Source organism: Echinops telfairi, unplaced genomic scaffold, assembly GCF_000313985.2.
Source record: "Echinops telfairi isolate 266 unplaced genomic scaffold, ASM31398v2 ScPeMD7_25;HRSCAF=90, whole genome shotgun sequence".
NCBI lineage: Eukaryota > Metazoa > Chordata > Mammalia > Afrosoricida > Tenrecidae > Echinops > Echinops telfairi.
Window position 1 is genome coordinate 33,343,156 of NW_022103922.1, and position 24,200 is coordinate 33,367,355.

The following is a 24,200-nucleotide window of genomic DNA, read 5'->3' on the forward strand; positions in this document are numbered from 1 at the left end:
ACAGTGTAATATATGGCAAAATAATAATTTATAAATTATCAAGGGTTCATGAGGGAGGGGGTAGTGGGGAGGGGAAAAATGAGGAGCTGATAGCAAGGGCTCAAGTAGAAAGCAAATGTTTTGAGAATGATGAGGTCAACAAATATACAGATGTGCTTGACACAGTGGATGTATGTATGTATTGTAATAAGACTTGTGTGAGCCCCCAATAAAATGATTAACTTAAAAAGAAGAAAAAAATTACTGAAGCTTTTTAAAATAAATATTTTCATATTTTAAATATTTTTTAAAATATTGAGCTTTTGTTGAAGTGGCATCAATACTCACCCTATTAAAGTTGACACAAAATTTTAAAGATTTATTAATAAACTAAAAAGTAGCACAAAAAAGTAGCAAAAGTAGACCCATTACACACTCACCACATTCACATATACTTTAACATATGCTTTTATGAAAAGTAATTATATTTTCCCCAAATAACTAGTGAGGGGAATGGCAACTACTTTACACTTATGTGTAGTTCTTTAATATCTAGCTTAATATAAAACCAAAACCCCCCAAAACCCAAAATGCCTATGGGGTTGATTCTAACTCAGAGTGACCCTATAGGGCAGGGTAGAATGCCCCCTTTTGAGTTTCTGAGAATGTTAACTGTTTATGGGAGTGGAGTCGTCTTTCTCCCATGGTGGTTTCGATCTGCAGCCCATGGGGATCACAGCCCAACTCATAACCACTACACCAAGGCTCCTCCAGGCTTTAACTCCTGTGGGAGTAGAAAACCTCATCTTTCTCCCTGGGAGCTGCTGGTGATTTCAAACTGCTGATTTTGTGGTTAGCAGCTCAAGACATAAGCTACTATGCCATTAGGGCTCTGTAGTACAGGACACCTGGGTTCTCAAAATCTGCTTCCTTATTGAATATTGTTATGAGAGAACTTTTTTTTTTTTGAGGGAACTTTCAGAGTTCTTGGGAAAGTTTTCTTCAATTCCATTTTCCACCAACTTTTTGAAGCCCCTTAACATGGATTTAAGTGAAGAGTATCTGGTCTCACATAAACATGTATGTAGTTAGAAAAGGGGTAGAATTGGTTTTCAGATAATCCTGGGTCTTTGACACTGTACTAAAACTTGTCAAGTAGTAACTTTTTAAGGGTTAGTTGCAGCGGGGAACCTGAACTCATGTCAATGACTTTTCATAATGTTACATTAAAATCCATTGACCTGCCTCCCACTTTCATCAGTTCCCACTCATGCAGAATTCAGTAACATTATGCCCTGGGCATTTAGAAAATATTATCAAAATAGCAAATTCTTTTTATCACCATCAGTTTCGCAGGAAAATCTGGGGAAGCTGTAAGACTTTTGGTGGTGGCAGATACACCAAGATTTAAATATTGAAAACTTGTAACAGAAAATTCTGGGGCGTCTCGCAAGCTATTCGCGGCATCTGTCAGGATTCTAGTTTCCTCTTGAAGCTCAAATTGGCCGCCACTTTCAGTTTTGTTTTCTTCCCCTAAAACAAGATTCATGTGTGTTCCTTTGAAAAAGAAAAAATAACTATAGTTTGACTAATCAGTTTTTCTTCTAAAAATGAGATGCCATAAAAAATTTAAAAAGCAGCTCACAATCTCAAGAATGATTGTAAATGCTTTTCTTGAGATAAGCATCGTGCCACAGGCTCGCTCCCTATGCACTTCCCCTTTCGCCACGTACAAGACTGAAAACCCTTTCTTTTAACCTCTGTCAAGGACAAAGTCAAAGAATACAGTCCCTCCCAGTGCAGTCTGGTGCCACTGCCTTGCTCTGTGTGAAGGCAGTCTTACCCCCAGCCCTGTGAAAATGTTAACATCGTGAAAAAGAAAAATACTTTAATATTATGAAAATATTTTTTATCTATGAACCCCTCCCTGAAAAGACCTTGCAGACCCCCCAAGAGGACCTTGCTTTTAGGAGAGTAGACCCAATGGGTTTTCCTTTCCCCAGAGGCTCGTTGAGGTGTGTGGCAATTCAGTTCCGGAGGCCCAGGCAGGCAAGGGGAAGCTGGAACAAGTAGGTGGCCTGGGTGTCTGGCTAGGGGGCATCAAATGTGGGTGCTGCCACTCCTGAATGCTGTAGAAGGGGTGTGAACTGCCAGCGACGGACTCAACCCTCACTGCTCTGATACTGGGGGCGAGGGCAGTGTGTGCTGGAATTGCGTGGCCCCTGCGTCAGAGAAGTGATAACACAGCTCTATTTCTAGTGCTTAGCATAGGCATGGCTCCGTAAATATTGAATGAATGAATCACAAGTGGAGGTTGGCGTCTTCCCCAATGGGTTGTCTGGGGACAACAAAGTCGTTTCATGTATTTGAAACTCACTCTAGTGGTGTTGGGATGGAAGGTGCCGGGGCTTCGAGGAGGCAAAAGATTCCCAGAGTAGCAGTAGGTGGAGGGAGAGGGAGGAGCTAGAAGTCACAATGACAACAGTGGCCGACCTCAGGGGGCTGCCGGACAGTCTAGGGGGTTATGAGCTGTGGCTGCTTAAATGCAGAAGTACAAGCAAACACAGCACACACCACCTTTCTCCACTGAAATAGTGAGCAAGGCAGCCGAGGGCTGACCAGCACATTCCTGGCCACTAGGGGCGCTCTGCCCGCATCACTACAGCCTCACCCTGAGCCAAGCTTCTCAGCTCCTTTCCAGTGCTGGTCTAGGTGCCGAAACCAAGCCTGGGAGGGGCTGGGCATGCCCCATTTATGGGCAGCCTCAGGCTGGCACGCTGCTTTGCTAACTGCCTCCACCAAATCTGGGGCCATTGTTTTCTTAGGCTCAGGCACTTGTATCTTGTAGGCTTATTATTTTGGGAAAGTTGCCTCTGAGAATGTGAATCTGGCCAGGGGCTGGTGGGTTTGTCCGCATATTCTGAGAGATAGGAAGAACAGAGTGTGCCTGGTAGCCACAAACAGGAGTGGCAGCTGCTGTCCCAGCAACAGAGTGACACCTGGGAGGCTTAGGCGCTGGCCATCGAGGTGGGGCAAAGAGGTGCATGACTTTTCAGGGACAGCATGATCTGGGTACAAGGGGGAAGAAAGCCTCAACCCCCGGCTCCTTTCCTATTCCTGAGGCGGGATCAGGCGGGGCAACAGAACCAGGTCTTAGCCCTGCCCCAGACCAAGCTCCCATCTCCTGAGGATGCCAGGCAGAGGTTGTAGGAGAATCACCTTTATTGGAACATGACCCAAGTAGGGGTTCTGATCCTGCAGTCTCCCAGGAGGCTGGGGGTGGGGAGAGGCAGTATCAAAAAAGACCGCGCAGAACCGAGGTGGAGACTGGCAGGGTCGGACTGAGGTACAGCAGCGTTAATAATACTCTTGGAGCGTTAATACTCTGGGGAGGGACAGGCACTTAGGGGGCCCTAGGGCATGAAGGCACTTGCAGTGGGGAGGGGGCCGGGGCTGTGCAGTGGGCCTGGCTGGCACTTTGGGGAGTGCTGGGACTGGGTAGGTTGGGCCGCGACAGCCCAGAAAGCTTTGGTAGCGGACAGCGCAGTCTCTAGGCTGGCTCTTCGTTAAATAAAAGCAGCTGCCCTAGTGCTCGTCTCGAAGCTCTGAAGGCAAGAACTTGTACTGTTGCTGCCGGATCTGGGCCAGCTTCTTCCGCGCCTCTTCCAGCTCCCGCTCCTTCCGCAGCATCTCCTCTTGGGCTGCGATGATCTGAAGGCCAGAGATGGGAACTCAGTTCAGTGAACAGGACACTGGGGGTACGGGGCAGCTGGGACCAGCCCAGGCCAGCTAACACTCACCTGGGCAATGCCCCCAACCATCTTCTCCTTCACCACCACCGTCTCATTCTCCTGGTCTTCAAAGGCGGCAGCCTTCTGAGCGGCCTTCACCAGGTTATCGGAGGCTCGCTTCACTGCATTACCAGCAGCCTGAGGGTGAGAACTCAGGTAGGGTCTTGGGGCGTAGGGGTAGGGTGGGCATGGGTGGGTCCAAAGGGCTGGGCCAGGGTTCCTTACCTGAAGTCGTTTCATTGCCTCGGAGTCCTGGTCCGCCTTGACCTTGCAGGCCACGAGGAGCTGGGCTGTGGAGGCAGCCACCTGCTTGGCTGATGAAATGAGCTTCTCCTGGCTGGCGTGGCCTTGCACGGCGGCATTGGCTGCCTCACACAGATTATTGGTGGCTGCGGCCACCATCCGGGCCTAACGTAGGGGAGAGGGAGATGAGACTACGGCTCTTCCCATGGCCACTCCCTCTCCAGCCTTCCCAAGTCTCTCAAGCTCAGCGGTTGGGTATTGCACTCACAGCAGATATAAGGCCCTGGGACCACTGCCCGTCATCCAGTGCATTGGCTGGGATGGCGCCCACCTGTGGAGGGAGACAGGTGAGCCCGCTTAGGCCTAGGCCCCTCAAGCTCCAAAGCCTCTAGGGCTGTGGGTGGGTGTGGGCAGCCAAACTGCTGCTCTGTCCCCCTTCTCCCGGGCCTTTCAGCACACACCTTCCCTTGGGCCACCAGTTCCCGCTGGGCAGCGGATGCAGCTTTCACTAGGGCACTGGTGGCTGCAGCAATGGACTTGGCAGCTTCTAGGATCTGCTCTTCAAAGTTCAAGGACTCATCCGCCTCCTGCACGAGGAAAGTTGTAGAGAGGTGTGAAATTAGAGAGGGAGTGGGCAGTGGGGGTGTTTGGCCTTTAGGAGAGCAGGCAGGCAGGTAGCACAGGGCTGACCTTGGGTTTGGCCCGGGGCTTCAACTGCTCCAGCTTCTTGGCTGCAGCCTCAATGGCAGCCGCGGCTCCCAGGAGTTCATTCTCCGCGATGACTGTGGGGTCCTCAGGGTCCACCCATTCTATTCCTGGGGGGACGAAGGGGCAAGAGAAGGGCTAAGACGGGGAGGGGAGGCAGGAGCATGGGGGGGAGCAGGCTTAGGATCACTTGTGCTCCGAGGTCGTCCAACCAGGAAGTAGAGCTTTTGCCATGACAAGGCTTCCTCCCTCCCCTGCCTGGCCCCTCACCCTTCATGGCCTCCGCGGCCTGGATGAGCTCTGTGACGGAGCCAGCCACACGCTTCGAGTGTCCCGTCAACTGCTGCTTGAGCTCTGGGCTTGGCTTCTGCAGCGTCTGCAGGGAGGGGGCAGGAGGACAGGTGAGCCTGCGTTGCAGCCTGATCTCTGGCCCAGGCAGACTGCGGGCAGCCCCTGGCCCCACCCAGCACCCCTGGCGTCACTCGCACGGCACACACACTCACCGGCTGACAAGGAGTAGAAAGAAGAGGTGACCAGGGGAGAAAAGGAACAGGAGAGAAGAAAGAGGAAGAGGAGGGAGTGAGTGGGAGCCCCAAGGTGACCTAAGACCACTGGGGCACCAGTGAGAGGGCGACCCAGAAGGTGGGCCCTGAACCTAAGAGCTGGGACGAGGCCTGTGCACTTGGGGAGTCTAGCCAGAAGCATCCTTACCAAGAGCACGTGGTCCAGCAGCTCCAGGTAGCCATTGGCACACTCCCGGCCGTAATGCAGGGCTCGGAGCCGTACGTCAGGGGCCACTTCCGGGTGGTACGCTGCCTCCTGTTCCCCAAGTCACATGTTAGCTTCAGGAGCCCACAGAGTGCCAGACACTGGCACCTGACTGCATCCTCCTTCCTGGTTCTGTCCCAAAGCTGCTCCCCGCCAACCCCCGCCCCTCCCCCTCACCACCTCAGACAAGTACCACCATTCTACCTTGCAAGCCCGGAGCATGTCTGCAATAGCACGCCGACTCAGATTGGCTGTGGCAATGACATCTTCCTGGCGACAAGAATTGCCAGCGGCAACGGCCTTGGCCGTTGCCATGGTGATGCCCTTGGTCATGCGAATAAAATCCTCTGGGGTAGAGGTCTTGGCAGGTGGCTCTGGGGAACAGAACACCTGTTGGCAGAGAACAAAAACCAAGATTTTACAGTGACCGGAGCTGAAAGACAAAGAAGTACTTTGTATACCTGTAATTTGGTTAATTTGTGCGGAAGTTCATGGGGCATTCCGAGTGGAGCAAGTCCTTGGAGAAGTTCACACATTCACACCTAAGACACTCAAAAGCAACTGGCTGTCATTTGTGACTGAAGAGATTGGCAAATTGGTTTGTTTCAAATAGAAGCAGCAGCTTCTGAACTGGGTTCTCGACCCTACAGCACAAGGAGGACAAGGAGCAGCAGGGAGGGACGGGGCCTTGAGAGACATGGACACTAGGAAGGCAAATGGCGACACACGAGTAGCAGAAGGTTGAAGTGGGAAGTCCTAGGTGATGGAGAAAAGGGGGTTGGGGCTTTGGGACACGGACTGAGCAACTTAGACCTTTACGCACTAGGTAAAAAGTCAAAAAATGTTTGGTGTGCTCATTCAACAGATGTTTATTCTAAAACAATCTTTCGTAAGCTACTGGATGGTATATACTGAGCAAGGTGTGGGGGTGCAAATGGGTTACAGAACTGACAAGGTCCTTGTTTTCCTGGATGCCATACTCTTGCTCTGACTAGAGAGAACAGGTCAACAAAGGGGCGGAAAGAGACTCCAATCTGGGCCATGAAGGCCGTAGAGAAGCTGCTGTGATGAGCACAGAGGGTGTCCTCTTGTAGACGGTGGTCAGGGAAGGCCTCTCTGGGGAGCTGGTTTCACCTAAAGCCTGAAAGAACAGAAGGGAGCCAGATAGTTTAAAAACTGGAGAAAAACAAGTGTGAGGCCCTCAAGCTCGGCATGTGCTCAGGACTGACACGCGCCCAGAGAGTTTGGGGCACGGAGGGATCAGAGTGGGGTGAGATGAGAGTGGAGAGGCAGATAGAGGCTGTGCGGCCTTGAAGGAGCGGGGCTCCCCTCGAGATGAAGAGTGTAGGCAGCGGGATGCAGAGGAGGGAAGAAAGAACGGCCTTGGCGCCTGCCTGGCTGTGGTGGAGCACACAGTGACGCCAAGCAGGGCTGGCAGATGGTTAGCGCCACTAATGGAAAGTGGCATGTCAGGTATGCCAGGAGGGAAAATAGGTGTGGTGGCACTGCATGTAGGTGGTGATACCAAGCAGGCAGTTGGAAATGATTTGACTCATTTGACAAATGATTAGAAGTTAGTTTCTTGGAGAACAATAACAAAAGTGGTTAAACCTGCCAAAGAGAGAACAGAGAAGGGAGGCTACGTCTGCTCAGTAGAAGAGGAGTGAGTGAGTCCACGAGGAACACACAGGTAAGGTCTCGGTGGAGCAAAAAAGAGACCCGTGTAAGGAAGCCACAGGAAGAACAGTTTTCAGGAGAGGCTGGCACCCAGCGCCAGAGGTTGGAAATGTTTGGAGAGGAGGAAGTCCACAAGAGGCTGAGGTCAGGAAGTCCGGGGTCAGGAGAGGCCCTGGGAAGCGAGTGGGGGGAGGGAGCAGAGGTCACGAAGGGAAGGACCCATGTAGTCCGTCAAGTCTGAGTGCTCCTGCTTCTCTCGCGTCTGACGGAACAGCATCAGAGTCTAGGGGCCCCTTTAACTTGCTCTGACCCAGGGCCCCAGAGCCTCGGGCAGGCTCTCACCGCCAGTTCCTGCCGTATGTGCTCTGTGGTCGCCTCCAGGGCTCGTGTCCCCTTGGTGGCCTCATCTTCCACAGCTTTCACGGTCTTGAGCAGTGATGTCACATTGGTCACCATCACCTGGGGCATCGGGAAATTGGGGAGGGGGAGCTCGTTTGCAGGGAACAAGAAGCACGTGAGCTTGCGGCCCCTCCCAGTGGTGCCCGCCTTCCTCCAACCTTGGCTGCGTTCTTGAGCTGCCACACCGCAGGGTCATCCCCGACTTTGCCGGCTGCTGCCTTCGTGGCGCTGATGAGGTCACCCAGGGCCTTGGCCACATCTTTCACCGCATTGATCAAGACCACCTGTGGGGGGAGGCGCCTGTGATCCGTGGGAGGAAAGGAGAGCAGGAAGGGGCTCTGGCCAGGATCAGGGGTATCAGGATGGATACCTGGGTCTCCGGGTCCTCGGCTCCCAGGCTGGCTGCGCCCAGTTTGACGACGTCGGCGAGGCGGGTGATGGTAGCTACAGAGGACTGGGCTGCCTGAGCCAGCCTCTCCTGGCTGCCAGCTGCATTCTGCACCAGGACCTTGGTGTCTTCTACCAGCACCTTCGCCGTCTTCAGAATGCCCTCCCTGAGGGAGGACCCAGCCTGGTCACGTCTCTTCAGCTCTCCTGCACCCTCAGTCTTGCTGAGGTGCCGGCTCCGGCCGGGCCCATAGGAGCTGCTGAAGAACGTGCCCCGTCTGCCCCTTCCCCCCAATGCACCCTCAGGCCCAGTGCCACCCTCACCGGTGGTCAGCGAAGGTCTCAGCACCCTCTCGGTTGAGTGTGCCAGCCGTGGCAAACATGATGGTGGTGTCCAGGTCCGCTATGATCCCTGACACGGCACTGGCTGCTGTGATGCAGGCCTGGGTGCCACGGTTCCCAGCCTGGAGCGCAGCCAGCACGTGGGAGACCTGGGGGAAGGGGAGAGGTCACCCAGGCTGCGGACAGGAGCAGAAGCTGTATGAGGACGAGGCCTGTGGGCTGGGTGCGCTTACCTTCTCAGAGACTCTGCGGGCACACTCTATGAGCTCCTTCTTGGTGTAGGCATCACTGGGACTGCACTGCAGGGCGCCGGCCTTGGTGACCAGAGCGGAACAGCCGTGCCCCAGCTCCTGCACCCGGTGCTTGATGTGGGCACCAATCTGGGAGCAGACAAAGAGGGGTTTCACCGGGAGCACCCAGTGTGCCCCACTGTGCTTGGGAGGGGGTTAGGGTGGAGCCAGTAAGGACCTAGGGAAGAAGGTGCTGCAGGCTCTAAAGGAGCCTGGAGAAAAGTCCCTTTCGGCAGGAGGTCACCTCCATCACATGGAAAATGACAGCAGGCAGGCACCAACTGGTGAGGCTGTGCTAAGCAGGGCGGGAGGAGGAAGAGAGGCACTTGACGCTTGGGTGTTTGGACCAGAGGTGCGGATTCTGTGTGTCACACCAAGATCCGATTACTTGCTTTCTTGGAAAGCCAGAAGCTTAAGGAAGGAAGCGGTTTGTGGGCTTGTCACTAGGAAGAACCAAGAAGAGGATCCCGACTTGCAGCAGCACCAAGAAGCAGCTGAAGCCCGGGAGAGGGCTAGGAGAGGTGATGGGTGCAGAGCTGGGGCTACCTTCAGATCCTCGGTCCCCCCTGTGATGGAAGCCTTCTGTCCCTATGACTACACTGACCCCTAGTCACTGGAGAGGCATGGCCCTGTGGGTGCACCCCCGGTAAGAAAGACGAGCGGGTGACAGGGGTGGGGGCCAGGGCCTGCCGTGATGGCAGCTGGGCTGGGGACGGCAGTGCTGCCTTCATAGTCACCTCTTCGTTGTCAGCAGCCACGGCTGCAGGCTTGGCCTGGGAGGCCAGGCGGCCATAGTCGCTGGTCAGCTGGTTAGCAAGCGGGCCCAGTTCCTCAGGGCTGGTATTTGACTTGGTTACCTGGTGGAACCAAGTAATGGAAGAGGTGGAGTGCTGTCTGAACTGAGCTCTCCGAGGGCAGACCCCTATAAGCTCCCCAACTCACCATCTCCTGAACGGTGACGGCGATGGCCTTGGCCGTCCGCACCATGGTTGTCTGGTAGTCCACGAAGGAGCCTTCTGGCTCACCCATGGGTCCTTCGTCTAGCTGAGGAGGGGAGGAAGCAGGAATAAGGAGTGTCGGGGTCTCCGCCACTGTTTGCAGGGACCCTGGTCCAGGGTGGCCTTGGCCCCCAGGCCCCCAAGACTCGCACCTGGTTGATGGCATGGGTGATGGAGTCCACCATGCCGCCGACAACCCCAGCGGCACTGGCGGCTTCATTCAGGGTGGCAGTCAGGTCCTCCACGGCTTCTGTCATCATCTGCACGGCCTCCTCCAGGGCTTCCTGGGTGTGGGCTGCCTGCTGTGGGGGTGACAGTGAGTGAGTGCCGGGGCCCGCTCGTCCTGCTTCTGCAGGCTCCTTCGCTCCCAGCCCTCAGTACCTTGGGGTTGCCCCCAGCCTCCTTGGCCGTATACAGCAACTGCAAGGCCGACTCTGCCAGCGTTCTTGTCTGGTCCAGGAGTGCCATCTGCTGTGGGTGACTCAGGGTCTTGGAGGCAGCACCCACTGCAGCCAGGGTGAGCGGCTCAAAGTACTGGGCCATCTGGGACACCTGAGGCAACGGATCAGCATTAGGTCAGCGGGGTCTGGCACCCTCTCCCACCTTACCTCTCCCGGGTCTCTCCAGTCACCTTGTGTCCCAGCTGGGAGGCCTCGGCCCGGGCAGCCCCGGCCAGCGGCTCAATGAGGTGGGAGATCTCCTGCACTGCTGTGAGCATCTGAGTGTGCAAGGCCTGGGGAGGGAGCAACGCCAGCACTGACTGACCGGAAGAGGACCCAGCTGGCCCAGAACCCCATGCTTCCCTCTGCCCCGCACCTCGGCACGCCCCACCTCCTCAGTCCCTATGAAGCACGTTCCTGGACCCCCAATCTTCCACAAGCAGCCCACTTCTCCAACTCAGCCTTGTGTGCAGTCCTCTGCCCCTCACCTCCTGAGAGATGCCCTCTCGGGGCGTGAGCTGCTGGCTGACAGCAGCCAGGGAAGCCTGGTCCAGGTCCCGCAGACAGCTGTTCAGCGCTGCAATGGCTGCCTCGCACTCCAGCTGCCCCGGAGCCTTGTCCCTGCAGACACGTCGTGGCTCCAGCACCAACACGCCTCCTTTTGCCCGGGGAGCCCGGCTGCCCCCAACGCTTGGAGCACAGCTCTTCCCAGCATGGCCAGCGAACCCCACGCGCCCAGCCTTTCAGCTTCCAGAGGGTGTGCCCCCCGTCCCCAGGATGCCTGCCCGCTCCATACCTCATGCTCGTGATAAGCTTCTTGATGGAGTCCGAGACAGTGCGAGAGTGGCCAGCCAGGACCGACCAGCGTGGGGGATCCCGCGGATTGACGGCCAGGGCCCGGGCTGTCTGGATCAGCCCCCCTGCGCTCTCCAGCATTGTCTTGGCGGAGATGACGATGGGGCCCATGGCAGCCCAGCCCTGGTGAGAGGGGCAGCAGGGAGGTCAGGTGGATTCCTCATAAGGTAAGGAGCTAAGCTGGCCCTTGGCTCTCCCCTCGCAGGGCCTTACCTCGGGGCTGATCTGGGCAGGGATGCTGGAGAACTCAGGGTTGGCTGCAAAGGCGCTCAGGTTGTCCACAGCCTCCAGCAGGGGTGCTGTGGCTGCGCGACACTGGGCCCGGTTCTCCTCCGTGAAGGCCCCGTCCAGGGCCTACAAGCAGGAGGGAGGGAGAGAGCCTCAGGACCCAGCCCACCTCCCCGCCCCAACCACCCAGCCAGTTTCGGAGGGGCCTGGGAGAGGCAGGTGATGATCGGTAGGGCTGGGAGGGGCGCGCTTGGACAGACGGGACAGGTCAGGGAGAGAGGTTGGGCCTCCAAGCACTAGACACCTTGATGGTCTTGACCAGATTGGCGGTACTGTTGGCCACTTCCTTTGCTGACTGTACAAACTGGCGCTTGGCGGTGGGATTGGCGGTGCGGGCAGACGCCAGGCGGCAGCTGTTGCACAATGCAGAGGTGTGCTTGGCCACAATGGTAGCTGCAGAGAGCACCTGAGGAGAAGCCACAGGAAGAGCCACGATGAAGATGGGACGGATGTGCACAGAGCTGAGGAGGTGCCGGGGTGGGGAATGGGCAGCTATGTCACTGGAAGTCCCATCAGGAAGGACAGTCGCCTGAACAGGCAAGGCTGGTGGGAACGAGAGCTAACACTAGAAGTGGATGTGGAGAGGGGGAGGGGAGACGCACTGATGGAGGAATCGTCATAGGGTGCATGGGAGCACGGGAGAGGAAGTACAAGCGTCTGGAGAGGTGCCGTGAGCTCGCGGTGAATGGAAAGGATGACAGGAAGCACGGCAGGAGCAGACAGGGACCCGAGAGAAGCTGTGTTTGGAGAGCCAACCAAGGGTCCCCGCCCATTTCTCCCTCCCTGCGTGGCCCACAAGAGTGGGTCCCCTGTGTCAGCACCCTTACCCAAACCTACCCACAGCATCTCCTTCTTGAGTTACCTGGGCCTGGGTACAGCCAGGCTCCCCTAAGCTCTGGCAGGCCATCTGAATTGCCTGGTTGGCACGGGCAAACTGTGTGGGCTCCACCAGCCCCTGCTGTCCCGCTTGACTATTGGGGTCAGAGACCCCAACCAAGTATGCAGCCTGTGGAGAGAAGGGGTGGTGAATATGAACTACAGGTGGGAAACAGACAGTAACAGGGAGGGACAACAGGGGGTGGGCAGGTAGGGTTAGAGGCCAGGGTTTTCCCCCAGGGATCTATGTGAGAGGTGACCTTATGTACATTAACAAACCCTTGTTACACTGTTAAGCAAAACTAAATAAAAACTGCTTTGTGGAAACATGTTTAAGCATATAGAAGATGGGAAAAAAAGCAAAACCAGAGAGTAGAGCTTCAGCAAGGTGCATAGGTTCTTCAGGAGCGTAGTAGGTTATTTGCCTGGCTCTGAATTGCACAGCCAGCAGTTTGAAACCACTAGCTGCTCCATGAGAGAAAAATGAGGCTTTCCACTCCTGTACAGACTCACAGCCTCGGAAACCCATGGGCAGTTCTACTCTGCCTTACAGGGTCACAGCGAGTCGGCATCGAGACGCCCATGAGGTTGGTTTGGTTTTAAGAGGGCTCCTCAGACTTCTATTTGGACGCTGAGCCTTAAGGCAAAAAGTGCCGTTACTATAACAGTACAAGCAGTGTGAAAACCACACTCGAACACATGCATATACAGAGTCAAAAGCTCTGTGATAAAAACACTGTTGTAAAAGTATGGTGGCTGTTAGGCTACATTGACGGTTACAGGGCCTCCAAGCTCCAGAGACTGGCGGGTTGGGAAGATGCCAAGGAGCCATCTTTATGAGGACCGTCGTAGCGTCTGAACCGACTTCACCCACATGAAAAGGCAGAGGGGAGGCTGCAGGGAGTGAGGAAGTGGATGGCAGCTCTGAGAGAGTCACAGATCAAAGCCCAGTACTCTCGGCTGAAGACCAAGCAAACCCACTGCCCTCATACGGAGTGGGACCCCTAGCGACCGTCTAGGACAGAGCAGGGCCGCGCCGTGCGCCTTCCCAGGCTGTGGCCTTTCCAGAAGCAGACTGCCCCTTCTTTCTCCCCCAGAGCCACACACTCTTGGTCAGCCACCCCAGGTGTCAGCAGGGCACCACCCAGACTCTTTCAGAGCCAAAAAAAGACAGTTCTATACTTGACTCTGTAGAAAAAGGCAAGTTAATTTAAGGGGTTACTCAAGCAACTAGAGAAGTGGTTCCCAGCACCATTTAATATTTATGAGGGAAGATTTTTGTCTGTGTAAATGAGTGCATATTGAGAAAGCTGCCGGTGGAGGAGCCCCAACATTGGTCAGGTTACTCTCATCCTTAACACCGTTCGGTTAAGAGGGGAAAGCTCTCTGACTGTCGGTGCTCAATGGTTGGCGATGGCCACATGGACTCCAGGTGAAAAGCCCAGACTCGCCCTCGCTGGTCTGCAGATGTCAACTTGTTTGTGTGGCGGGAGGAGGGGGAAGGCCCGAGGCAGGCAGTCAGGAGAATAACCTGGGCAGCTGCCTCAGTGAGGCCGCAGAGAGCCCTGGAAGCTGTGGCAATGGCTTCCCCAAACTCTGGCAGGCTCCCATTCTTGGCGTTTTGGGAAATTCCAGTCATGGCCTCGCCCAGCACCTGCGGAACAGAGGGCACCAGGAGAGTCCGGTCCTGTCCTGGGAGGGGTCTCGCAGCAGCTGGATACTTCCACTCTGCCACAACACCCCCACCCCCCGTCCCTTCCCTCCAGGGCTCCTGGCTGTCCTCACCTTGGAGTTTTCCATGACACTGTCCAGGCAGCCAAAGTAGGACATGTCATTGATGGGCTGGAGTGGGTTCTCCAGGAGTTCACGAACCGTCTGGGTAGTGGAGGGGAGAAGTGAGATCGCAGATGCCTCCCTTGGTCCTGAGCCCAGCACACCTTCCCCGACCCGGCTCCACTGTGCCTGTCAAAGCCCACCTCCAGTTCCCGCAGGGCATTGTCACACTCCTTCTGGCCCGGAGCCTGCTGGGTGCAGGTGGTGATGAGCTGGTTGATGCTGTCAGTCACTGCCCTGGGAAGGACAGAAAGCTGAGTGAATGGCTGAGCAGGATATCGTTTCTGAGCTTATAAGTCCAGGCAGGCTCTAGCTGTTTCCCTTTTGCCTGCAACCTCTCCTAAGGTATAGGGGTTTCTCAGAAATGCTCCCCCCACCCCCCAGTCTTTCTCCAACATTTTAGGGCTGGGCTTCCCAGTTCCTGCTCACCGGGCGGCTGCAGCCAGCTGACTCTTGAGGTTGGGGGAAGCAGGGTCTGTTGACAGGGCCTTGGCGGCCAGCAGAAGTTTGCTTGAAGACATGGAGATGCCCTTCAAGTTGGACACAACCTGGGCCCGATCCTCCTGCCTCTGTTGAAGGTGACAAGGTCAACAGAGTGCCCCGTCCTTCCTTACCTGTCTGTAAAAGGCATCTTTTTTCCCAGACACTCATGTATAGCGAGAGCCTGGGGAGAAGAGGGAGCCAGGAGGAGGGCAGGCCTCTGTGGTTACACAGGGGTCGCAGACCTAATCTCTGATGGGGAGGTGGGGGGTGGTCATGTAACCAGGCCCCGTGTCCTACCGGAGCCTGTCCTGCCATCTCCACGCCAGCTTCCAGGAAGGTGCTGAAGTCTTGTCCAAACCGCCCCGAGGCCCGAGCGAGGTCCTGAGGGGTTCCCCGAGAGGCCTGCACCAGTTCCGTGGCCGCCTGATTCAGCCCAGCTGCCGCCTCGTTCAGCCGGCTCTGAGCTTCTTGAAAGGTGCCAGTGCTGGGGGGCAGCTGCAGGGGCAGAGAGGTCAGAAAGGAGACAGCACGAGCTCAGGCCTGTCTGAGGAAGGTGGACTGGGAGTGATCAAAGGGCGAAGGGCGAGAGGTGTGCGGCCCTTTGGTCAGCTCCCCACTGCCCCATCCTACCGAGTCACTGAGGAGTCTCTTGCTGGCATCCCCCACTGCTCTCAGGGCGTTGTCCACATCTCGCTGGCCAGGCAGACAGCTGACGCAGCGGTTCAGTGCCTGGGTCACGGCTTTAGCCACCTGAGGTGGGCAGGGAGAGAGGGTTGCCAAAATGGGAGGGGGAACAAGGAACGTTCATCAGACTCCTCCAGAGGTGGGGTGTAGACCCACGCTGTTGTCTAGACACCTCTGCTGAGACTGGGAGGCTCACTCACTGCCACTGCATTGATTCAATTCTGAGTCACAGAGACCCCGTAGGACAGAGTAGAATTGCCCCTGTGGGTTCCTGAGATTAAGTCTTCATAGGAGTAGAAAGCTTCATGTTTCCCCTGTGGAGAAGCTGATGGTTTCAAACTGCAGACCTTGTGGTTAGCAGCCCACCAGAGCTCCTTAAACTAGGAGACGAAAGGTGAAACACAGAGAGGAACTTTCTAAGGCAGACCCGAGAAGGTGCTCCTCTGCCAGTCAGGGTGGGACTCGCGGTGAAGGGACAGTTTGCCCCCATCAGGGACCTGGCGGAGAGGGAGGGAGCTGACCCCTTCCCAATACCTGACCTGGGCAAGCCGCTGCTGGCTCTCAGGATCTCCTGGATGTCCAGCTGCCTTTTTAGCCTCCTCGAGGAGGCTGCTGGCCTTGTCCAGTACATCACTGGCCGTGTCAAGCACGACGGCCTGCACTGCAGGATCTGACGTCAGAGCAGCTACACCCCTTGCAGCCTGGGCCAGTGCCCGCAGACCACCTGCAACGTCCCGTGCTGCAATGCCTGGGGAGGGAGGGACAGGGGTCAAGGGTGCCAGGGTCTGACCCCATCGGACCCACCAGCCTCAACCACTCCGGCTCTCTCCCTGCTACAGGCTCCGTTCCTGGCGCTTGGTGCACAGACCTGCATAGTTCTCATTGCCCTGGGCCACCTCCCCGAGGAGCTGGGCGATGGCGGAGCTCACAGCTTTGGTGCTGTTGCTTAGGTCCTGGGCGCACTTCTCCATCTGGGGACGAAGACGGAGGCTCAGGGCTCGGGCGCAGGGAGAGCTGGGAGAGGGGACTCCAGGGTTGAAATGACAAGTTCGGGGGCTCTGGGAAGACTCCCGGGTTTGGGTGAGAAGGGCACCAGAAGCATCCTTACTGTCTCCCCAGGGAGGGGCTTCAGTTTGCCATCTCGAGCCGCGGCCTTCACTTCCTGCAGGTCTCGCTCTAGATTCTGGACCACACTCAGCGCAGAATCCATCTCCAAGGGTCCGCACGCTTCCTGAGCCTATGAGCAGGGTGGGGAAGGTGGGTTTGGGGAAGCCAGGGTCCCCGGGGACTATCCTGCATGATTCCTCACCATCCAGGACTTCTACCCTCAGCGACCCACAGCCAGAGCTGGCTCACATACCTTCTGGGCAGCGGTCCGGAGTTCCGCCAAGGCGGTACCAAGGTTCTTAGCACACTGACTCAGCTGCATGGCGGAAGCCTGGTCCTGAATGGTTGGCACTGAGGCCTTTGCAGCTGCCACCATCTTCCCACCTGGCTGTTGGCGGACAGACAGGCAGATTAAGTGTCCTATTTTCTTTCTGGGCTTGGGGACAATGGCCAACGATGGCCAGGCCATGGTGAGCACTGGGGACCCTTTGTAGGAACTGGGAAAGAGGCTGTTGGTGGATTTAAACTGTGGGCAACGCAGGGTCTTGGGAGGGCGGGAGAGGTCTGGGCAGAGGATCCTTGCCTGCAGGAAGCTCTGGCTGGCAGCAATGAGGGCCAGCTGAGCGCTGGGACTGTCGGGCTGAGCTTGGCTCCCTCGGACGCCCTGCACCAGCAGTGGGATCTGCTCTGCTACCGCCTGTGGGTGCAAACGTCCTCAGTGCCATCTCCCGCGGACTGGGTGATAGCCTCCCTCATACCAAGCCTCCCCCGTGCTATGCTCCCATGCTCCCCCCCACTCCCTGACACCTCACCTTACAGCTCTGCACCAGCTGCGGCTGGGGGCCCGCAGAGACCTTGGGGGTGGAAGCCGCGTGCTGGGCGGCAGCGATGGTCTGTGTGGCTGAGGCTGCGGCCTGCTTGGCTGCGTGCTGAGGACACAACAGTCAGAACCGGCCCAGGGCACCCAGCTGTAGTCCTGGGACTTCCCGGCTCATGCCACCTGCCCCCTAGGAAATAGTGACTGTCTCCCCCAACAAGCCCACCAGCTTCATCTCACCTCAACACCCCTCTCTCCCATCCTCACCTCCAGCCGCTGCACCAGCTTCTTCTTGATGGCATTCTGTGCAGCTGCGTTGGTCGCCATGCGCAGACCCTCAGCTGCCTCGCGCAGCCGCTGCTGCTGCTCCTCACTGTCGGGGTGGGCGGCTGCCCCCTGAGAGAGGTAGACAGACAGTCACTGCCCGCAGCCCTCTTTGATCCCTAAACGCAATGTGCCGTTGTGAGGTGTCATTGAGGGAGAGCTGACATGCCAGAGGAAACCCTGCCTCGTCCTGTCCTCACGAGGACTGTGGTGTTTGAGCCCAGCCTTAGACGTCCATCCATCTCGCGGTGGTGCTTCCTCTTCTGCCGAGCCTCCTCTTGACCAAGCACGATGTCCTTCTCCAGTTGACTTGTCCAAAGTACGTGAGAGGATGTTTGGCCATATTGTCTGTCCTTCTTCTGACAGACGGGTTTGATATCTGTGGCCCACGGTATAATCAACATTCTTTGCAAACAGTACGTATTCAAAGGCCTCTGTTCTTGTTGGGTCCTCCTTATTCGTGTGCAGCTTTAACATGTCCACGCGGTGACTCAAAATACCTACCGTGGTGGGGGGTCAGGTGCACCTGAGACCTCCAGGTGCCATTTTGGCTTTTTAACACTGTAAAGGAATTCAGCATGTCTGTCTAATGCAAAACACTGTTTCCATTTCCACGTCTGACCGCTGCGTCCACGGACGCTGACCACGCATCTATGTAGAAGGGAGTCCTTGGCCACTTCCATCTTTTCTCCATTGTACATCATGGGACTTACTACTCTCGTTGCGAGGAGTTTTGTCTTTGAGGTGTAATCAGGTGGAGTATACTCAGGGTCATATTTTGACTCCCTGGGGCTTGTTTTCACTTTCTGCAGCTTCAACTTGAATTCATGTGTGAGTAGTTCATGGTCAACCTGGTTCTGACTGATGATATTGAGCTTCTCCAGTGTCTCTTTCCACAGAGGCAATTGATCTGATGCTTGTGTATTCCACTCAGTGAGGCGGATGTGCATGTACAGGTCCGCGTATGCTGTTGTCAAAGGGTGTTTGCAAGTCACAGAGTTGGTCTTGTGAAGTTCTATGTGATCTCCCATGTGACCCTGCTTGAAAATCTTCAAGTCGGTGAAAATCTTCAGTTTCTTTATTTTTGACAACAGTGTTAGGGGCGTACGTTTGCATAAGCTCCTGGTCAGTATATGGCTGTCATCTTGTCACTGACAGTGGTGTATTTCTGGACAGATCTTGAAATGTTGCTTTGGATGGCAAAGAAGCCACAATTCCCTTGTAATTTGTCATTTCCAGCAGAGTACCCAGGATTGTGTGGATTCAAAATAGACAATGTCAGTCCATTTCATCTCTCTAGTTCCTAGGAAATCTGCTTAGAATTCCTTTGTTTCTGAAATCTAAGTGTCTTCAATGAAAGCATTCTCTTTGTGACGCAGAGATTGCTTCTTTAGGTGGAGCTGTTTCTTTTCCTGCTTAGGGAAGGGGGTCATGTTTTTTGTCACCCAGAACACCACAAGTAAATAGAGACAAGGAGGCCTGGTGGCATAGTGATTATGTGTTGGGATGCTAACCTTTAGGTCAGCAGTTCGAAACCACCAGATGCTCCCAGGGAGAAAGATGAGGCTTTCTATTCCCATAGAGTCAGTCTCAGACACCTACAGGGGCAGTTCTATCCTGCCCTACAGGTTCGCTCTGAGTTGGAATTGACTGGATGGCAGTGAGTTTCTTGAGAAGGCTTCCTGTGAACTGGAAGACTGGGTTGCACGCAGGGATCTCAGGAGCACTGGAGCGGGGACTTGGCTACAGGTGCAGATGATGAGCTCGAGCTCCGGGACCCTTAGAATTGTTTGGGCTTCCTGCCAATGATCCTCCCATCCTGGAGTCTCAGTACCACGCTGCCTCATCTTACTCTTTACTACTAGCAGTGGAGACCCGGGGCCTACAGGCTTATGTGCAAAACACACAGGGCCCAGGGCAGAGAGTAAGCCAAGGCAGGTGGTAGCAGCACAGCAGACCTAGGACTTAGAGCAAGAAATGGGGTTGTGGTCGGCTGGCCTGGGAAGCCTGGGCTACAGCAGCCACCTGAGGCCTTGGGGCTCATTTCCTGCCTGAATGTTTCTGTATTTGCTGCTATTCCTGGGCCTCCCCCATCAAATGAGGGTGGCCACCTTCGCATCTACTTCCCGTCCAGGACCCTGCACACAGAGCTCTGTACCTTGGCAGCTTCCACCATCTTGGCTGTGGCATCAGCAAGGATCTTGGCAGCGCTTAATAGCTTGCGTGAGTTCTCCAGGTCACTCTCCCCCTCGGCGTCAGCCTTGATGGCATTGACCAGGTCTGAGGTGGCTTGGGCTAGGATGCGTGCCTGTCGTACCATCTCACCTGAAAGGAAAGGACACAGCGCGTGAGGAAGCCAGAGACACCAGGGGGGCTTCAGGGGTGGGGTCAAGGATGGGGGAAGTGATGTAGCGAGGTAGATGGGACCTTCCATGACCACCAAAAAACTGGCACGTTAATTTTGGAGTTTATAAAACAAAACAAAACAAAACTGGGTTTAGGCTTTGGAAAAGGGACAAATTTCCCAGGAGGCTTTTATGACCAAAGAGAAGGGCAGTCTCCACTGGGCATGCCCATCAGACAGTCTTTTGGTGAAGGTTTTTGGGGGTTAGGTGGGATGGGAAAAGCTTTCTTTCAATGCCACTTTCCATAAGATTTTAAATGTGTGTTTCGGTATATCCTTCACATTCCCTAAGGAAAGCAGAGCAGGGATCATGTTTCTGTTTTACAGATAGAGGATGGAAACTTCAGAGAGATCGAGCACCTGGGCCACCCTTACAGTGCTGGCCAGGCCACACTGTGCTGGGCCCTGAAGGTCAGGCAGTTGGAGGAAGTGTTTCTTACCAGCATCACCCATGGAACTGAAGATGTTCTCAGTGACAGTGAGGATGGTGTCAGTGGCCTGGTCATAGCGGCCAGCAGGCCCAGCCCCTGTGGCGTGCGCCCTCACGTGCTGCAGCAACTCATTCAGGGCCTGGGTGACAGCTGTAGCTGCTGCTCCCACCCCTCGCAAGAGCTGTCCATCCTCTGTGGCTGCATGGGAGGCAGACACGCAGCCCTCCACGGCTTTGGCTACCAGGCGTCCAGCCTCGACCAGCTGCTCTTGGCAAACGGGGGAACTGATTGTAGGTGCCACCACCTGGGTACAAACTGCGTGTCAGAAGGATAGGCAAGGGGAAAGTGTCTGGGGGTAAGCCAGTCACTGGGAGGGAGCATGCAGCATTGAGAACTAAAGGCCCCTAAGGGACCAGTACCCCGCACGGCACTGGTTCGAGTGGCCTTGGTGGCTCACCTTGGTACAGGCCACCAGCTGGGAGGTGGACAGGGCACACTGTGTGGCGGCAGCAATGACCTGGGTCTGAAGCCCTGAGTCCTCTGTCCGTTGGGCCACGCTCTTGGCTTTGAGGACCAGGGCCGCTGCTGCGCTGGCTACTGCCTTGGCTAGTTGCATGAGCATGTCCTGTGAGGAGGCAGCTAGTTAGCCGGGCCTGACATAGTAGCTCGGGATCCATGGACCCTTCTCAAGAGGCATAAGCTGTTTCATTACTCCCGTTGACTCCAATCACAGGACAGTGTAAGCAGGAGCAACCAGAATCTACCCCCCAGCCCCTGCCTCTCGGCCCCAGCAGGACAGAACCTCCACCATGGAAGAGACCCACACCAAGAGCAGCAGAGCCCACACCAAGGGGCAATGCGGGAGGCGGATACACTCGGCTGTGCTGGGGGGAGGGGCAGTGCTTTCACCAGAGAACGGAGCATGGTGCCTCTCGGGGTCCCTCCCACCCCCAGCTTCGTTTCTCCACATCGTCTCCATCTTGGTATGGAGGTCGTCATCCTGACGTACTACACACCAGGATCCCATGTCCCCAAGTCCTGCTGGGCAAGGCCTCCCCATCTCCCATCATGCTGTACTCCCCCAGGAGGCTGGCAGAAACGAGTGTATTCGGCTCAAGAGAGGACAGAGCTGGGTAGGCCCAGGCCAGAGGCCGTTACCGTGGGGGGGTCGGGGGGAGATCGAACCCCAGCCCCTCTGGGTGCATGTATCTGTGTAGGAAATCCAGGATGAAAAAAAAAATCAGCTGAGGAAATTGACGTGGGGTGGGCAGAGAGCTAGAGGGACGTGGTCTAAAGATTCGAGGGGTTCAGGAGTAGCTCCTCCAGTTGGGGTAAGGGGCATGGAGGGGAAGACAGGCCGGATGATCGAACGGAAAAACCAAACTCGAGTCGATTCCTACCCAGCGCGACCCTACAGGACAGGGTAGAGCTGCCCCTGTGGGGCTGTAAACAGACTGTAACTGTTCACAGGAGGAGGAAAGCCTGTCTTTCTCCCTCAGAGGGCTGGTGGTTTTCAACTGCTGGCTTTGTGGATTGCAGTCCCATTGTAACCACTATGCCACCGGGGCTCCGGGTAAGATGACCAGGGACTACAAAAACATCGTCAATAAGGCCAAAGTCAGCTAGCAAGGTCAAGTTTAGATCCAGGGGTTCCGACTTCTCAACCCCCAGATGGGATTGCAGCTTCCTAGTGTTACCCCTGGGGGAAAGGGGTACGGGTTGGTTGTGAAGGGTCAGGGGCCAGGAGTTGGATTCAGGATCAGATATTGCCCCAGAAATCGGGGCTTGCTCACCAACCTGGAAGTGGGGGTCAGTATCGCTTTCCCCAATTTGCTGCAACAGCTCCCCACTGGCCTGGCCCACGTTCCCAGCTGCTTGCAGCAGGTTCTGACGGGGCTGTAGAGAGTGAACACCGGTCAGAAGCTGCCCCATCCCTGCTCACGTGCCTGTGGGGCCCCCCTCCCAGGGCCTCCCCACCCCCTGCAGGTGGGCCCTCTTCTCCTTGGGCTCCCACCCTCTCTGCACCCCAGCCTCACTCTACGGTCCCTGACCTCGGCGCTGGCTGGCTGGGCACTGCGCAGCAGCTCCGACACGGCCCCTGCAAGGCCCTTGGCTGCCTGCAGCAGGGGACGGCCACTGCCACCCTCATCCTCCAGCAGGGCAGCCAGCAGCTTCACCCCGCGAGACATCTCCGTCAGGTTGGAGGAGATGGTGGTCACGGCACAGCCCACAGCGGTGTAGTCTGTCTCTGCAGGGTCTCCTGAGGGGAGAGGGAGGAGGGAGAGAGTTGTGTGAGCGGCGGAGCCCAGTCACAGCCAGTTAGTCACATACACCGGGCCTTCCAGATTGAGTCAGGGCACAGTCACAGGAACTCTGGCTTGCGCTTGTCTGCTCTGCCGTGCCCCCCCCTCCCCCCCCTCCCCCAGGTTGGGCACCCGACCTACCTGCTGTCAGGTTCACCACGGAGGCAGTGCCGGCTGTGATGGCATCTACCTGGGAGTGGATCTCGTGCTTTGACTCGTCCATCTTGTTCTTCCGCCAGGCCTTCGAGGCCTGAGAGAGGGAAGATCTCAGGAGCTGCTCAGGTGTGCTTTGCCCCAACCCTACTGCTAGAAGCCCCAGCTTTCCCGCCTCTTGGCTGCCCTCTGCCCCGCACTCACAGCATCCTGGCCAAGCGGGGGCAGGGTGTCAAAGTCGTCCAGGGTGGCCTGGGCAGCCTGCACAGCCTGCATGCTGGAGTTGATGGTCCCAGTGAGCGCTTGCTGGGCTGACGTCTGAAAGACATGGGGAGGAGTAACGGGGCGGGAGTGGAGCACTGAGAGGAATGCGAATGCGAGGGAGAATCAGACCAGGGAGACGCATGTGCACAGGGACTCCGGCAGAGGCCGCACTCCTGGCTGCTGGGCTTGGCTGAGGGAGGAGTGGGGGATGTTCTCACCAGAGGAGGCATGTGTCCCCGGTGCATCTGGCCACTGGTGATCTGCTGCTGGGCAGGGGGCATGCTTCCCACCTGGAAATTCTCAGGGCCCGAGGCTCCGGAGCGCATGATGGCAGGCAGGGCCACGGAGCCGTGCTCCACCTTCCCCACGCGGTTATACTGCTGCTGCAGGACTGTCGACCTAGAGGGGCATTCAAGGAGTGCTCAGAGTGCCCTCCTCCCCTCTGCCCTTCCACCCTGCTGGGTCACCTCTGCAGGCCCTGTGCTCTGGGGTGCATGAGGCCACTCCAGCCTGTTACTCCCTAGGCCTCCCTGTCCCCCAACAGCCCCAATAGAGGGATCATCACCCTGACTCTCTTCGTACTTTTTGGGGGACACCGAGTCCTCCAGCATGGTAGACTCCTCGTCTCCCTCCAGCCCGAAGTGGTCCTTGCTTTTTTTCTGTATGAAGAGATCAGAAATGTGAGTCAGTCGGGGCAATGAAGAGGGAAGTGGGGGAAGGCAGCCTCTTCTTCCTCCAGTCAGCCATTTCCCAGAACCTGGGCTGCCCTTTCCAAAGGACGCACTTGGGAAGGGTCAGGGGAGAGTAGGACGAGGCCGGGGAGGCCGCCCCCACCTTCTTCAGGATGATGTCGATGTAGCCGGCAATGAGCTGTGCGATCTGCTCCCCCTCTGTTGTCTGCACCGAGTAGTAGCCATCTTGGTAGTCCCCGAAATCCTAGGGTGATGAGGCGGGAAAGCTTGAGTCTACTAAGAGGAAAGGGGCGGTGGGAGCCTCAAAGTCCAGCTGATGAGGGTGCCTTCTCAGACCAGCAGTCCTCCAGGCAGAATGCCAGCCTCCTCAGTCTCCTCCTTGTCGGCGGGAACTGCTGACTTTGGGGACACAGATGCGATGCTGCACAGATCCAGGCCCTCTAGGAGCTCTTGCGTCCTCTCAGCTCATCATCAAATTGTGAGGAGACACACACACACACACACACACACACACACACACATGTCATCTTGCGTCCTCTCAGCTCGTCATCAAATTGCGAGGAGACACACACGTACGTCATTATCCAGGCCCTCTAGGAGCTCTTGCGTCCTCTTAGCTCGTCATCAAATTGCGACACACACACACACACACACACACACACACACA

General features: G+C 56.3%; 1 protein-coding gene across 4 annotated transcripts in view; it reads right to left on the reverse strand.

Annotated features, from left to right (window-relative positions):
• Positions 1-3,183: 3,183 nt before the first annotated feature.
• Positions 3,184-24,200, reverse strand: part of TLN1 (talin 1) — a 31,601-nt gene continuing 10,584 nt past the window's right edge. The window contains exons 11-58 of one of the 4 annotated variants that reach the window (XM_045289102.1): positions 23,676-23,777; positions 23,424-23,500; positions 23,060-23,240; positions 22,782-22,895; positions 22,566-22,674; positions 22,173-22,381; positions 21,919-22,017; positions 21,280-21,330; positions 20,579-20,746; positions 20,131-20,425; positions 19,445-19,611; positions 17,230-17,358; positions 16,958-17,074; positions 16,729-16,842; positions 16,399-16,533; positions 16,147-16,275; positions 15,907-16,009; positions 15,578-15,786; positions 14,985-15,104; positions 14,652-14,849; positions 14,301-14,440; positions 14,015-14,108; positions 13,824-13,913; positions 13,570-13,692; positions 12,025-12,168; positions 11,407-11,568; positions 11,088-11,228; positions 10,816-10,997; positions 10,508-10,640; positions 10,211-10,312; positions 9,961-10,131; positions 9,732-9,878; positions 9,524-9,625; positions 9,319-9,438; positions 8,525-8,671; positions 8,274-8,440; positions 7,933-8,116; positions 7,721-7,846; positions 7,506-7,622; positions 5,691-5,876; positions 5,430-5,537; positions 4,989-5,094; positions 4,704-4,828; positions 4,475-4,600; positions 4,282-4,344; positions 3,996-4,178; positions 3,780-3,908; positions 3,184-3,690 (exon numbers count right to left, since the gene is read on the reverse strand). In XM_045289102.1, coding sequence (XP_045145037.1) covers positions 3,565-3,690; positions 3,780-3,908; positions 3,996-4,178; positions 4,282-4,344; positions 4,475-4,600; positions 4,704-4,828; positions 4,989-5,094; positions 5,430-5,537; positions 5,691-5,876; positions 7,506-7,622; positions 7,721-7,846; positions 7,933-8,116; positions 8,274-8,440; positions 8,525-8,671; positions 9,319-9,438; positions 9,524-9,625; positions 9,732-9,878; positions 9,961-10,131; positions 10,211-10,312; positions 10,508-10,640; positions 10,816-10,997; positions 11,088-11,228; positions 11,407-11,568; positions 12,025-12,168; positions 13,570-13,692; positions 13,824-13,913; positions 14,015-14,108; positions 14,301-14,440; positions 14,652-14,849; positions 14,985-15,104; positions 15,578-15,786; positions 15,907-16,009; positions 16,147-16,275; positions 16,399-16,533; positions 16,729-16,842; positions 16,958-17,074; positions 17,230-17,358; positions 19,445-19,611; positions 20,131-20,425; positions 20,579-20,746; positions 21,280-21,330; positions 21,919-22,017; positions 22,173-22,381; positions 22,566-22,674; positions 22,782-22,895; positions 23,060-23,240; positions 23,424-23,500; positions 23,676-23,777 — 6,570 coding nt within the window. In that variant the 3' untranslated portion in view covers positions 3,184-3,564. Of the gene's footprint in view, positions 3,691-3,779; positions 3,909-3,995; positions 4,179-4,281; positions 4,345-4,474; positions 4,601-4,703; positions 4,829-4,988; positions 5,095-5,429; positions 5,538-5,690; positions 5,877-7,505; positions 7,623-7,720; positions 7,847-7,932; positions 8,117-8,273; positions 8,441-8,524; positions 8,672-9,318; positions 9,439-9,523; positions 9,626-9,731; positions 9,882-9,960; positions 10,132-10,210; positions 10,313-10,507; positions 10,641-10,815; positions 10,998-11,087; positions 11,229-11,406; positions 11,569-12,024; positions 12,169-13,569; positions 13,693-13,823; positions 13,914-14,014; positions 14,109-14,300; positions 14,441-14,651; positions 14,850-14,984; positions 15,105-15,577; positions 15,787-15,906; positions 16,010-16,146; positions 16,276-16,398; positions 16,534-16,728; positions 16,843-16,957; positions 17,075-17,229; positions 17,359-19,444; positions 19,612-20,130; positions 20,426-20,578; positions 20,747-21,279; positions 21,331-21,918; positions 22,018-22,172; positions 22,382-22,565; positions 22,675-22,781; positions 22,896-23,059; positions 23,241-23,423; positions 23,501-23,675; positions 23,778-24,200 lie in introns of all 4 variants that reach the window. The other 3 variants (XM_045289101.1, XM_045289103.1, XM_004712406.4) reach the window with 3 other exon arrangements.